The sequence below is a fragment of the Leucoraja erinacea genome, chromosome 1 (assembly GCF_028641065.1).
Source record: "Leucoraja erinacea ecotype New England chromosome 1, Leri_hhj_1, whole genome shotgun sequence".
Taxonomy (NCBI): Eukaryota; Metazoa; Chordata; class Chondrichthyes; order Rajiformes; family Rajidae; genus Leucoraja; species Leucoraja erinaceus.
In genome coordinates, this window is record NC_073377.1 from 73,080,921 (window position 1) to 73,094,431 (window position 13,511).

At 39.7% G+C, this 13,511-nt stretch overlaps 1 protein-coding gene across 1 annotated transcript in view; it reads right to left on the reverse strand.

Moving 5' to 3' along the window:
- The window catches only part of n4bp2 (NEDD4 binding protein 2), a 70,777-nt gene that overhangs the window by 15,753 nt on the left and 41,513 nt on the right, over positions 1 to 13,511 (reverse strand). The window contains exons 7-12 of the mRNA XM_055637365.1: positions 9,936 to 12,214; positions 8,546 to 8,631; positions 7,264 to 7,309; positions 3,232 to 3,500; positions 2,395 to 2,516; positions 1,121 to 1,250 (exon numbers count right to left, since the gene is read on the reverse strand). Coding sequence (XP_055493340.1) covers positions 1,121 to 1,250; positions 2,395 to 2,516; positions 3,232 to 3,500; positions 7,264 to 7,309; positions 8,546 to 8,631; positions 9,936 to 12,214 — 2,932 coding nt within the window. The remainder of the gene's footprint in view (positions 1 to 1,120; positions 1,251 to 2,394; positions 2,517 to 3,231; positions 3,501 to 7,263; positions 7,310 to 8,545; positions 8,632 to 9,935; positions 12,215 to 13,511) is intronic.

The following is a 13,511-nucleotide window of genomic DNA, read 5'->3' on the forward strand; positions in this document are numbered from 1 at the left end:
AGTGGAATTCTTTGCTACCGAAGGTTATGGAGGCCAAACTGCTAAATGAATTTCAGGAGATAGATATATTTCTTGATGCAAAAGGCAAGAAAGAATATGGGAGAGAATTGGAACATGGCACTGACATAATATTACTAACATAATATGCCATGATCATATTAAATGAAGATTTAAAGGACCTACTGCTTCCTCTAGTTATCTGCTTTTAATGCCTTCAGTTTGCTCCAGCACTGGGTTGGAATGGTGACCCACTGTCTGCTGGGCTCAAGGCCACAATTAAGCTTCAGTTCGATGTACTCCCTCACAGCTCACCAGTGCAAGGGCCACCTTAAATATTGAATATGCCATAAACATCCCACCCTACAATAAAACTGAAGAGCACTGATTAATTTTAATTATTTATAAAGTTCCAGTCCTGCCTGATCAAAGTTGGGCTTAGAAAAACAGAGAAGTGAACATCATCATAAACTCAACTCAGTATTTGAAATATAGCGTTTGACATAAACACGAATTTTGTGTCAAAATTGATTAGTTCTGTACAAGATCATCTGTAACATTAACTCCGTTTTTTCTTTGTCTCTGCATAGATGCTGCCTAATCGGCAGGGTGTTTTAAAACTTTTTTTAAATTTCAGATTCCCAGCAGCTGCTGTGTTCTGCATCTCATGGTTCTAACATTTTACTTTTCTACTGACTACTTTCATTTCCCTCTGTTTACACTCTTCCAGACAGATCAGTAGTGATTAAGTATTCATTGCATCTCTTGGATGGTATTTTGTGTCACTCTGGAATATTTTGATCTTCACCATATCACAGACATTTTCTCTGCCCTCCCTTCTTCTACCCCACACTGTGACTTAAAACATTATTTTTTCTCACATTTCCAGTCCTGATGAATGGTTATCTATCTAAAACAAAAACTGTTTCTCTATCCACAGATGCTGCTTGATCTGATCAAGTTTTCCAGTATTTTAGTGAAGATTTACAGCATCTGAATGTTGTTTTGCTTTTTGGAATAATTCCAAGCCCTTTTATTTCCCCGAAGGCATCAAACAAATAAATTACAGGAATTATAGTCAATAGGCACTTCAAATTTTAAACAATTTTAATCCACAATGTACCTTATCTTTATGCTGGCTCACAGTCAATTCAGTTGGATGAGTACCATCATGAACTGTTATGCCTTTTGTTCTCTCGAGATCACAGTCGAATAATGACTTTAAAAACTGTTCTGTCTGTTCAAACGAATAGCTAAAGTAAAACAAAATTAATTGAAGCAAATCATGAAATAGTCATGAGTAATAATCAATTCATGAAAATGTCAGAATGAATGCATTTATCCTGCACCTTTAATACTGACATGCATCCCAATATTCATCACAGAGGCAAAACCGACAATTAAAACTGGAGCAAGATCATCAAGACATGTGAACAGGACATGGTGTTGGACAGTTTAAAGTCAGTAAGAGGTCAATTTTGTATAATGATTGGAGGCCAGAAAATTCAAATAATTGCGCATGGAGGCAAAAACACCTAACAATGACAATGGAAATTAATAATGTTAAAGATAGAATTACTCAGATGTTTTGCAAGATAAAGACAAGGACAAACTCAGCTCACAATCAAAATGCAATGGAGAGTATTCTGTATATTGTGTTGGGGAAAATATCTCTTCTCCGGGATGGAATATTGAACAAGTTTCCCAGAATACAGAGGCAGTGAAGAATAGAATTAGAACATGGCATGATCAGTCCAGAACTGTTCAAAGGAAACAGAGCATAGCATTGGGGGAGGTGAGGGTTGGTTCTCAAAATCATACTGTTCAAACTATGATTATTTATTATTGTTCAAATTATGATTATTATTATTGTTTCATATATGATAAAATTTGGATTAAGTACTTTTCCATTGAAAAGCATAGAACATTAAGCTACAATTTATAGAATCAAAAAAAGTCACAGATTACTGGAAAAATTAGGCAATTAAAGAGTTTGCACTTCATTTCAGTTATTGTCTAAAATGAGTATTTAAGGTGAATTATATAATCTGTACAAAAAAAACCCCCAAAAACAGGCTTCATAAGGATTTTTATTTAAATGAGAACTGTGAATTCTAATTGTTCCATTTAGAGTGCTCCATAAGATATATAATAGATTTGAGATTTGCAACAATTATGCATCACACATTAGGCTTCAACGTTCTAGGTTATTCATGCTTTTGGCAAAGAAAACAGCTGAAATAACAGAAGTGAAACAAGAATGAAGAATAAATCACTGAGATTTGAATGGTTATGAGTCAAGATTGAGCATATCCTGAAGATATGATTTAAGACTGTGGGAACACATTATATCTAAAGTAACAATTATAGTGGCATTAAATTTCAAATAAAGCTCACTTGTTGTCTTTATACATATCCATAATGAAGTGCTTATCAATGCCTGGGAACATCTCCAGGAGGCGTTTCTCCTTTAGTTTAGTTGCACAATCCTTTGTTGTCAAGACTGAATTCATAAAGCACTACATAAGATAAAGAAAATCAGTTGTGAAAGTTAATTATTAAATAATTTAAGATTAATTTGCTAAATGATGCAAGTACTGCAACTTTAGTGAAGTGTATTAAATCCATTATATTGAATATGTTGTCAGTAACAATTTGCGATCATAGCAATTCTTCTTACACCACAACATAACGAGTCTCCACTCCATTCTCTTCCCTCTTCAAAATGTAGGCATGAAAGGTTACTGAGAATAAAGTCTCTTTGAACCTTTGACTATGTTGACCAGAGCAGCTCAAATGACCTCACTTTTGAAATAATCTACAGTAATGTTTAAATAACTCAAAATATGTTTAAATATATTCTATCAGCAACAGAAAATAAACCACCATTATCATTTGAGAGGTCCATCGATAGCATGGATTTCTAACCCACAACTGTAATATTCATTATGATGAAGTGGCAGTTACCATTTCCATCACTAGCAGCTGACTTAACACATCTCTACAGTTTTCTAAGCAAGCATATACACGTGATATCCTTATCACTGAAGGCTGTTCTGACAATACTAAATCTAAAAGTGTAGCTATGAGAATCCGGAGTTTTGTTTTGTTTCATATTCTCAAATAAACAAATATAGTGAATGAAAATTGCAAATATCTACCACCTCTCCTATTTGACATCCACAGTTACATATTTGGATAGTGAGGAGAATAAACCTGGAGCCATATGCATACCTGATGTTGCTTTAACTGAAAATCCATTTCCTCAGTCATGATATCTCGTAATGACACACTAGGAACCCGAGCACTCCAATGATCCATGAATGGAAAGCATTCCATCCCATCAGCCGCAGTAGCCGAGGAAACAGATAAAGGGACTACCTTCCTTCCAGCCTTTCTCCTTGGCTGTTTGTTATCATATGTTTGAATTGTAGAAGGAACAGGTGTCTCTTCCTCCAGTTCAGCCTCAGGCTCCCATGTTAAATTTTCAGATAAACCGCCATCTAAAAAAGAAACATTATAAGTTTTTAGTAGCTACTTTATTTACTATGACCCAAAATGACAGCACAATCCAATGAAGTTCAAAAATATATTACATGATCCAAAGTGAAAGCAATCCAAAGCAAACATTTATTACGTTTGGGGTAACACAACAAATTCACACCCATGATAATCCAAAATATGTTCCTGACCGTTATATGTTATTTTAAGAACAGCAAAATTGAGTTCAAGCTCTCCCATCACGAAGGTTGTAAGAACCAGCCTTGAGTTTCACTTCTATCCATTGTTGGATTTATATTTTCTTGAAATCACTTTCACAGCAAAGGCACAACAATAGGTTCTCCTCAAATCACTGGTGGAGGAATACTCGAGAATAAAATATAGTATCTTAATAAACTTTTTATTAGCTGCAGTCTTACTTAAGATTATGTGTTCGGCACGGACTAGAAGGGTCGAGATGGCCTGTTTCCGTGCTGTAATTGTTATATGGTTATATATGGTTATATGGTTAAGAGTTAAATATTCTGGAAACAGCAGCAAATCTCACCCTCAACTTTTTGGTATGATTCAAGAAACAACTAAAGGGCCACAGTTAGTTTCTTGTCAAGTGCCTTCAGTGATATTGCAGAGTTGGTCTCAAACACATCGTCATTGCAGAAATTTCCCTTTGACTCCCACTGCACACGGATTTCGACTACTTGATACTGACACATGAAAATACCGTTCTCACCTTTCATCCAACAATCAAACCCTGTATCCACACATGTAATGAAATAATTTAGAAGTATCTGGATTCATGGGCGGAAATCCTGGGGAGCCTGGGGGGACACGCCCTCCCCATGCTTTGAGGGGTGGGGGACAATCTCCCCCCATGTTTTGTAATCCGGACTTTATCAGGCGCTTTCTAAGGGCTGAATCGGCTCATTCGCGGGGCCTTTCAGCACCCGGCGCGGTTTAAAATCAAACTGCTGCATCGAGGCGATCGAGGCTCCCGATGTTGAAACCCCCCCGCTGGCCAATGAAAGACCCCGTGAATGGGCCGATTCAAGCCCCACGATTCTGGGCAAACAAAGCTATGGTTGCTAGAGTTCAGAGTCGGTCACCAACCAGGTCAGCCCCCGATGTTACCATCTACAGGGTCAACAACCGAAGCCTTGCGCATGTGAGCATGCGCGCGAGCGGCCGCCAAGAAATTGTGTCCCCCGCATGTTTTGATAGCGATTTCCGTGCTTGCCTGGACTAACTGTAGTTTAGGACTGAGATGCGAAAAAAAGTTTTTACCCAGAGAGTTGTGAATCTACGGAATTCTCTGCCACAGAAGGCAGTGGAGCCCAATTCACTGGATGTTTTCAAGAGAGAGTTAGATATAGCTCTTAGGGCTAATGGAATCAAGGGATATGGAGAAAAAGCAAGGGTGCTGATTTTGGAATGATCAGCCATGATCATATTGAATGGAGGTGCTGGCTCGAAGGGCTGAATAGCCTATTCCTGTGCCTATTTTCTGTGTTTCTATGTTTTCTAGTTGAACAAGTTTAATAACGTTACCACTGAAACTTCTATTTGCCAGATAATCCAGTGTTGAAAGCAGTGTGTTTTGAGTGATATGATACACATGTCACATATATATGCATAGTTCTACACCATATGATTTAAGGTAACTGAGTGTTCAATGCCTTAATTGTGTTTTTGGTAATTAGATTATCCTTCGCGTCTGTGCCACCGTACAGATTTCACACATAAAGATACTGACACAGTGTGTTCTTCTCTCCCAAATCTATCTATCTATCTATATACATAACTAAAACTCTGATATTGGGCTCTTCCGGTTTGCGGGGTTTTTCTATTTGCACACAAACGGTACGCAATAGCGCTACGATTTTTTTGCCAGGTTACTCACCGTTCTCCGGTGCAGCAGCAGCGGGCGGTTGGACAGGATGGGGAAGGGCCAAGTGGGCAGAGGGAGCTAGGGAGGGAGAGTGGCCGAGCAGTTAGCGGGGAGTTTGAGTAACTCACACACACACAATGCAAACTGGTCCAATCGGCAAGTCAACTGGATCTAAATCACAGCTAACAATGAATGACCTGTGGAGGAAGGAACTGCAGATGCTGCTTTTTATGGATGGAGGGAGGAAGGGAGTGACTGAGGGTAGGGGAAAGGAGAGGGAGGGAGAGGTGAGGAGGGAGAGTGGGGGGATTGTAGGAGAGGAAGGGGTACGGAGGGAGAGGGGGAAAGGGGGGGAGGTGAGGAGAGTATGGCAGGAGGGAGAATAGAGGGAGAGGAGGGGGGAGTGGGGTAGGTAGGGAGTGGGTAGGGTAGAGGCTATAGGGGGAAATGAGGAGTGGGATGGGGAGGGGAGGAAGAGAGGGGAAAGAAGAGGGAGGGTGAAGAGGAAGGGGAGGGAGTGCTGGGGGATGGGGAAATGAGCCACGCCTGCACAGTTGGGGGCTATGTGTGAGCGGCGCAATATTGTGTTGGGGGGACCGGTTGCATTGGGGGAAACAGGTGAGTGGTCGAATATTGCATTGGGGAACGGGTTGCGTTCGGGGACCAGGCCTCCCGTGTGACAGGGACCCAACGGGTCCCACTTAGTCTAGTTTTACATAATGTAAGAGTTAAGAGGATAGTTACTGTGTAAAACGTGTGCAGTCTTGAGCTAATGTTAAAGGATCCAAGGACATTCTTGGTTGACTGTAAACCGTGCAACTCCACGTGGTGGATATGTATTCCCAAGTGTAATGTATTCATGCATATTCATGTATATGCTAATGAGTTGGTGTTGTATATAAGTAGGGAATGTTGGGTAATAAATCTCTCTTGTGATCCAGGCAGCCTGCGTGTAAGTTGTTATTCATTCTGCTGTCCAGAATATAACAAAATTGGCGACGAGGATGGGATAGAGTTTGTGAACTCATCCTTTAAATACAGTGCAGGACTGTTTCGCAACATGCAGTATTGTTTAACAGATTAAACAGTAAATACGGAGTTGTGTCGCAGTTGTTTGCGAGCTGGACATGAGAGGCCTGCAGATCCGTCAATGCAGGGGACTGTAGTTTAAAACAGCAGCTGGATAAACGGCGATAGTTTGTTCGGCTATCTCTAAGTTGTGTCTACGTGGCAAGATGTCGTCCTTGGGAGTGTATAACATTTTAGACTGAGTTTTTAAAAAAAAAACTTATACTAAGCTAAGTTTTAGGTGAAATGTTACACCAGAACAGACAGGAATTCGGGGTTTGTGAACGGACATTTTACTTTTAAAAAAGAGAACTGCACGAATGGCAGCATCCACGGGCTACATTGGAAACTTGGCACTTTTGACAAGAGTGGAGAGCTGTTCAGCTCCTATATGGAGAGAGCAAACATGTTTTTCACAGCAAACAATATATTGGAGATTAGCGGTGAAGGAGAGATAGTGACTGAAACAAATAAGGCCGTTTGCGAACGCATGAAAGCAATTCTGCTCAAGAAGATCAGTCCTGAATTGTACTGCACACTCGTGAATCTCCTTGCACCCTTAAAGGCAAAAGACGTGCCATTCAATTACATTATAAAGAAGTTGGAGGAGCACTTCAACCCAAAGCCTCTGGAAATTGCACAAATCTATAAAGTTGTAATGACAATCTGCATTTCCATTATAACACCATAACCTCAAGGCTACTCTTTCTCCTTTTCTTCAATTTTATTTGTGTACACTTCCCTTTCACCATATCATAAGAAACATAATCACTTCTACATGTTATAGTGAAGTAATAAATAATACTTATTACCTTCCAACAGGAGTTGATAGGACAGAGATTCTTGCTTTTGTCGCTCCTAGTAAAGAGAATAAGTTGCATCCATATAAGTTACACCGTTCAAACAATTTAATTACGTATGATGTAAGTTCATAGTTGTTAAATTCAACAAACTCTAAGTCACATAAAATATATGGGACGGAGGTTTCAGTAGCAAATGTTACAAGGTGATCACAGCTTGTCAGTGCAGTTGTGTAAACTGACAGATTAGACATGCTTTATTAAATATGGAAATCTGGAAGTTCTGGTCAGTGAAACCCAGTTCCAATAGAGGCTTCACTGCTACTGTCTTTAACAGAATTCACATACAAATCAAGTTATAATGTGGAGTTGGAAGCCAACTATTAATGGGCAAAAACTGCTGAAAATTATAAACAGTTCAGGGTAACTGAACTTTTAACATCACAATTCAACAACTTTTATAGAATCACTAGACCAAGGTGGACCCGTTGGGTCCCGTCCCCTCAACGCGCCGTTGCGGGGGGGGGGTTGGGGGGGGCGGCATCTCACACACACTAACCACACACAAACCACCCCGCACACACACTAACTACCCCCTTTGATATTATATATTATTCATTTGCTCCTTTTACCCCATAACCGCCCTATCCACTGACACATAGCCCCCAACTCGCAGGCGCGTCTTGAGAGGGAGGGGAGAGAGAGAGGGGGGGCAGAGATAGAGGGAGAGGGGGAGACAGAGACAGAGAGAGAGGGGCAGAGACAGAGAGAGAGGGGCAGAGACAGAGAGAGAGAGGGGCAGAGACAGAGAGAGCAGAGAGAGAGAGGAGGGGGGCAGAGACAGAGAGAGGAGGGGGGCAGAGACAGAGAGAGAGAGGGGCAGACGCCGCGTACGACGTCAAGACGCTGCGTACGCCCTCAATGCGCCTGCGGGTCGACAGGCCGTTGGCGCGTGGAATTTTCGGACAGTGCAAGATTTTTGGAGCCCCGTGCGATGTCGGGACCTGCCCCGCACAACTCCATACGCATCCACCGATCGAAGTGGAACCAACCCCGCGAGGCCGTACGCCTCAAGCGACCACGTTTAGTCGCGCTAGACACATGCTATCGCATGCTTCTGGGACAGGTCCTTAACTGTAGCCAAGTTAGCAAATAAAGACCATATCTTACTGAACATTAGAATATGTGCAACACAGCTCTGAATGACATTGTATAAAATGAGTAGAATTCAGATGGGCCAGCATAAGGCCTGAAGCCCAGATAAGAATATATACTGAATAAAAGTTCGACTAACCAATATAGTCTCCTTCCATTTCTGATGAATAATTTTTGCTAAATTCAGATCTATTTGTACAACACATTCTTCTGGAGTCAAAGAATCTAAGAAGCAATAATGGTCATAGCTGAAAAAAATTCGTAATTTAACAATTGCACATTATTACAAATGGTGGATAAAATAAATGTAACTTTAAAACAGGATTTTAAAGATTTTAATCAATCTTTAATTAACTTCCTTGAATTCAGAGAATCTTTCCAATGAAGTGCGTCCATGAAGCAATTATTTTACTGTTCAATGTTTAGTGACTAATAATGTGCCGGCTGAAACATGATAGGCCAGGCTTAAAATTTAGTGAAACTATTTATTTAAATGTCAATGACAGAATTATTTATGTAAATGATTTAGGTAGTCTTCAAGGAAGAGCAAAATGGTAAAATAAATGCTACAGAATTCAGTCACATCCTGAAGTGCAAAAAACCTTATCCGTAAACTAGGGGAAATAATACCATCTCAATGTGGGAGATCAACAGACAGACTTTTGGACACAGATTGGAGGGATAAGGAGAGTTAAAATGGAAATCCATGACAGAATGACCAGAAATTAATTTACCATAACGAGATTTATGGATCAAATTATATTAACATAAACTGATACAACACAAGAACAGGGCCTTTGGGCCACAATGTAAATACTGACCAGGATGCCAAGTTAAACTAATTTAATCTGCCTGCACGTGATTCATATACCTCCATGAGCCTATCTAAAGGCCTCTCCACCACCATCCCTGGCAGTGAATTTCAAGCACGCACTGCTCTGTGTAAAAACCTGCTTGTTTAAACTTTGCCCCTCTTACCTTAAGGATATGCCCCCCAGTCTTTGACATTTATACCCCGGGACTAAGGTTCTGACTGTTTACAATATCTGTTTCTTATATTTTCATACACTTTTATCAAGTCTCCCTAAACCTCTGATTTTCAGAGAAAATATACCAAGTTTATCCAACCTCTCCATATACCCAATAGCCTCTAATCTATTCGTACATTACAAAAATATATTTATGCAATGAAGCATGTTGGAAATATCACGATTCTCTTTACTTGGAAATGATATTTATATAACAAATAGTGGCCAGAAATACCATCATTTCAGAGCATTGACAAAATGGACTAGAAATGAGCTTTACATAACATAAAACAGAGCATAATGCTGCCCATCAATAGTGCCCCACTAGAAAATATTGATATTATTAAAATTAATTTAAAGGGAATATTTTTCAGTATGGTTCTGCAATGTTAAAAACTGGTACTTTGTGCAATATGTTGTCATTTTTAATTTGTTTTAAAATGCAAACAAATTACATTGATCACAGATTCAATGTAGAATAAACAACTTTATAGATCCTACCTGGATCAAGACCTACTGATCCGAACAGGTCATTGAGTTGTAATGCCAGTTCTGGTGGCAAACATAATTCTAAAGACTGAATCTGCATTGAATCAGAGTACAACACTAAACCATCCCGATTCGGGCTTCCATCTTTGATAGTCATCATTTCATTTCCATTTTCCTCTTGCACAGAGTTATTTACTACATCAGAGCTGGGTTGATTTTCTGTCATGCTATGTACGTAGGTATTCAGTTCCTTTGTCAATATTGAAGTTGTCTCATTTATATCTGCACATTCAGACAAGTTGTTTGGTTCTTTTTTATTATTTCCATTTGATGTTTCAGATTCATCACCCTTCATGCACACAACTTCATTATTGACCAAATTCTTCTTGAACAATAATTCACTCTGTTCCTCTCCTTCATGATATTCCTTCGGATAATTGGTAAATTGGTCATACTCAATGTTAAATATCAGACCAGCATTACTCAAGACAACATTTTTACTTTTCAACTCCTCAGGTACATTTACAGGTTCTCTAGTATTGTCAGGTGATGGGTTGATGGTTTCAATATCAAGACAAGACTCCACACATTCCACAGAGTCATTTTCTGTATTAGTCTCTGATGATTGATCAGATACGTCCACAACCTTTGTGTTACCAGCCAGCAACCGATTTACTTCACACCCAGATCTGTCTCGTGCCTCTTCACTCAAACCTATTTCCTCTGTCTGTGGTACTTGGTTCTTTTCTTCAACACAGCTACTGGTAAGGTCATGGTCTGAACCTGACTGGTCATTTGTTGGGCTTTCATTTGAAAGCTTCATACCAGAGTCGAGCAATAAATTGGTTGTCCATTCTACATCTCTGTTGCATTTCTCATATAAATCATTCAGATCTTCAAAGGGAATAGATTTAAAACAATCACTAAGTATCTGCAGGTTCTCTTCGCTATTCATAAAGTCGTTTTCATCTACATACGTGCTTTTATCATGCATTACTCTGTAGGGCACTGATACATTAGGATTTATCGATTTAGCCGTTGCATCCAAGTCGATTGGTTTAATTCCATTTGAAATTCCTATCAATATTTTATACTCAGCAGAACTGGTGTTTTCTTTCTCAATTCTCCACAGGACAGCAAAATCATCAGGTGTTGTTTGAGAGGAGTTGGCCTGTCTTGACCTCTCTGGAATTACAATCGAGTTTTCCACTTGATCTAAAGTTAATGGCGCAGGCTCTGGAAATTCTTCAGAGATTGGGCTGTTACTAGTGAATGTTGGTGCCAGTTTACATGCTTTTCCTACCATTTTGTTCTGCCAAGATTTTTTATTTATATGCTTGTCAGACAATTCCTCTGAAATTTGCTCTTCAGAAATGTCTGGATTTTTAGGATCCTCACCATTTTCATAACTGCTTTCCCAAGTAGAGTTTTCAGCAGCTGAAGACAGTATATCATCATCAAAACCATCCTCAGAAACCTGACAACTGTTTGATTCATTTGAGGTTTTATCTACATTATCCTGCTCCATTAAACTAAGCGTAGCGTACTCTAACGAATCACTTGTCATTTCAGACTCTAAAATACTAGACTGATCTACATTATTCTCATTTGTGGCACTTAGTTCTGATGCCTTCCTGATTCGTCTTTTTCTCTGATCTTGAGGTTTTGGTGTTTCTACAACTGGCCAATCTCCAACAAAATTTAAAGATATGGTTTCAATATTGCTAGATTGTTCCAAAACCATTGATTCCATCTTAGTTGAAGTGCTTTTCCCTGAGGACTCCCCTTCATCTGGCAGTATTGGTGTTCCTTCTCTTTCATTACTTGTACTATCGGCACTCTGCCATTTTCCCTTTCTGATTTCTTGACCAGATATACTACGTGTAGCTGGTGAATTATCATGTGTTGAATCCTCAATGCACCGGGGGTTGGTACTTTCTGCTGCTTCCGTCTCTGATTCAATTGTTAGTTTTCTTTTCTCATCTTCTGGTTCAGAAAAATTATAATTGCTCGCATCTAATCCAGCAGTCTGGTCTGCTTTGCGTACATTATCTCCACTTAACCATTCTGAATATTTTGTACTATTATCAGTGTCATGTCCAGTCTCACTTTTTCTTCTTTGACTGGGAACATGTGCAGATGAACATAAATGTGGTACCAAGTTATCTGATGATACTATATTTGTTTTAACTGCTGACAGATCTTCTGCACAACTTAAATCTGATATCACGGTGCACGGTGAATCTTGGCGATCTGGAGATGTGGCTGGTCCTGTTGGTCCATTTATTGCTCTACATGAAACAAATAGAAATAGTAAATAACTTATTCTAAAATAAAGGTGGAACTAGATTGCTCGAAACCCATTGAAAATGTTGATAAATAAAGCATTTTTAGTAATAAATTAAAAATGAAGATGGAAAGAAAATGCTGAAGCTTATTTGATCATTCGAAAAATCTTATTGACCTTATTGGGCACTACCTGTTTTAATAGTCAGCAGAGCAGAACATTCCTCCCATTGAATATATTACATTAACATTTAAATAGTTTTTAAAACATCTCATGAATTTTCCATTTTGCAGAAAGGTGGGTAGAAAATATACTCAACTCATATTTGCCATTCTACAACACTGAAAATATCTAAATTCAATAATTAAAGGAGCACGTAAATACCATGTTGATTAAAAGCAAGCAGAAAAAAAGAGTAAATTATATCACCAGGAAGCGAGAGTGAATGCGTGAGAAAACAAATTCAGATGTCTAACTCCAAAAGGTAATTGACACCAATTTTCATCACTAAAGGAATGTACAAAGTTAGGTACTATGACTGCAATCAACACAGTTTGGATGATTACGGGTGGCACGGTGGCATAGTTGGTAGAGTTGCTGCCTCACAGCGCCAGAGACCCAGGTTCGATCCAGACCTCGGGTGCTGCCTGTTCTTTGCAGTTTGCCCATTCTCCCAGTGACCACGTCGGCTTTCTCTGGGTGCTCCAGGTTCCTCCTTCATCCGAAAGACGTGCAGGTTTGTAGGTTCATTGGCTTCTGTAAAATTGCCCGTATGCCCGTCCCACTTAGAAAACCTGAACGGAAACCTCTGGAGACTTTGCAATCCACCCAAGGTTTCCGTGCGGTTCCCAGAGGTTTTTGTCAGTCTCCCAAATGGTCGAAAGTAGTTTCCGCTTCTTCTCGGAACATAGAAGAAGCGGAAACCACTTTTGACCATTAGGGGCAGGGGCTTAGGATGCTAGGTACAAAAAAATGCTGGAGAAACTCAGCGGGTGCAGCAGCATCTATGGAGCGAAGGAAATAGGCGACGTTTTGGGCCGAAACCCTTCTTCAGACTGCATTCTTAGGATGCTATATGTTTCAATAAGATCATCCCTAGGATGCTATATATTTCAATAAGATCATCCCTCATTGTTTTCAACTACAAATAATAGATTGAATCACGGTAGCACAGCGGTAGAGTTGCTGCCTTACAGCGAATGCAGCGCCGGAGACGGGTTCGATCCCTACTACGGGTGCTGTCTGTACGGTGTATGTACGTTCTCCAAGTCACCTGCATGGGTTTTCTCCGAGATCTTCGG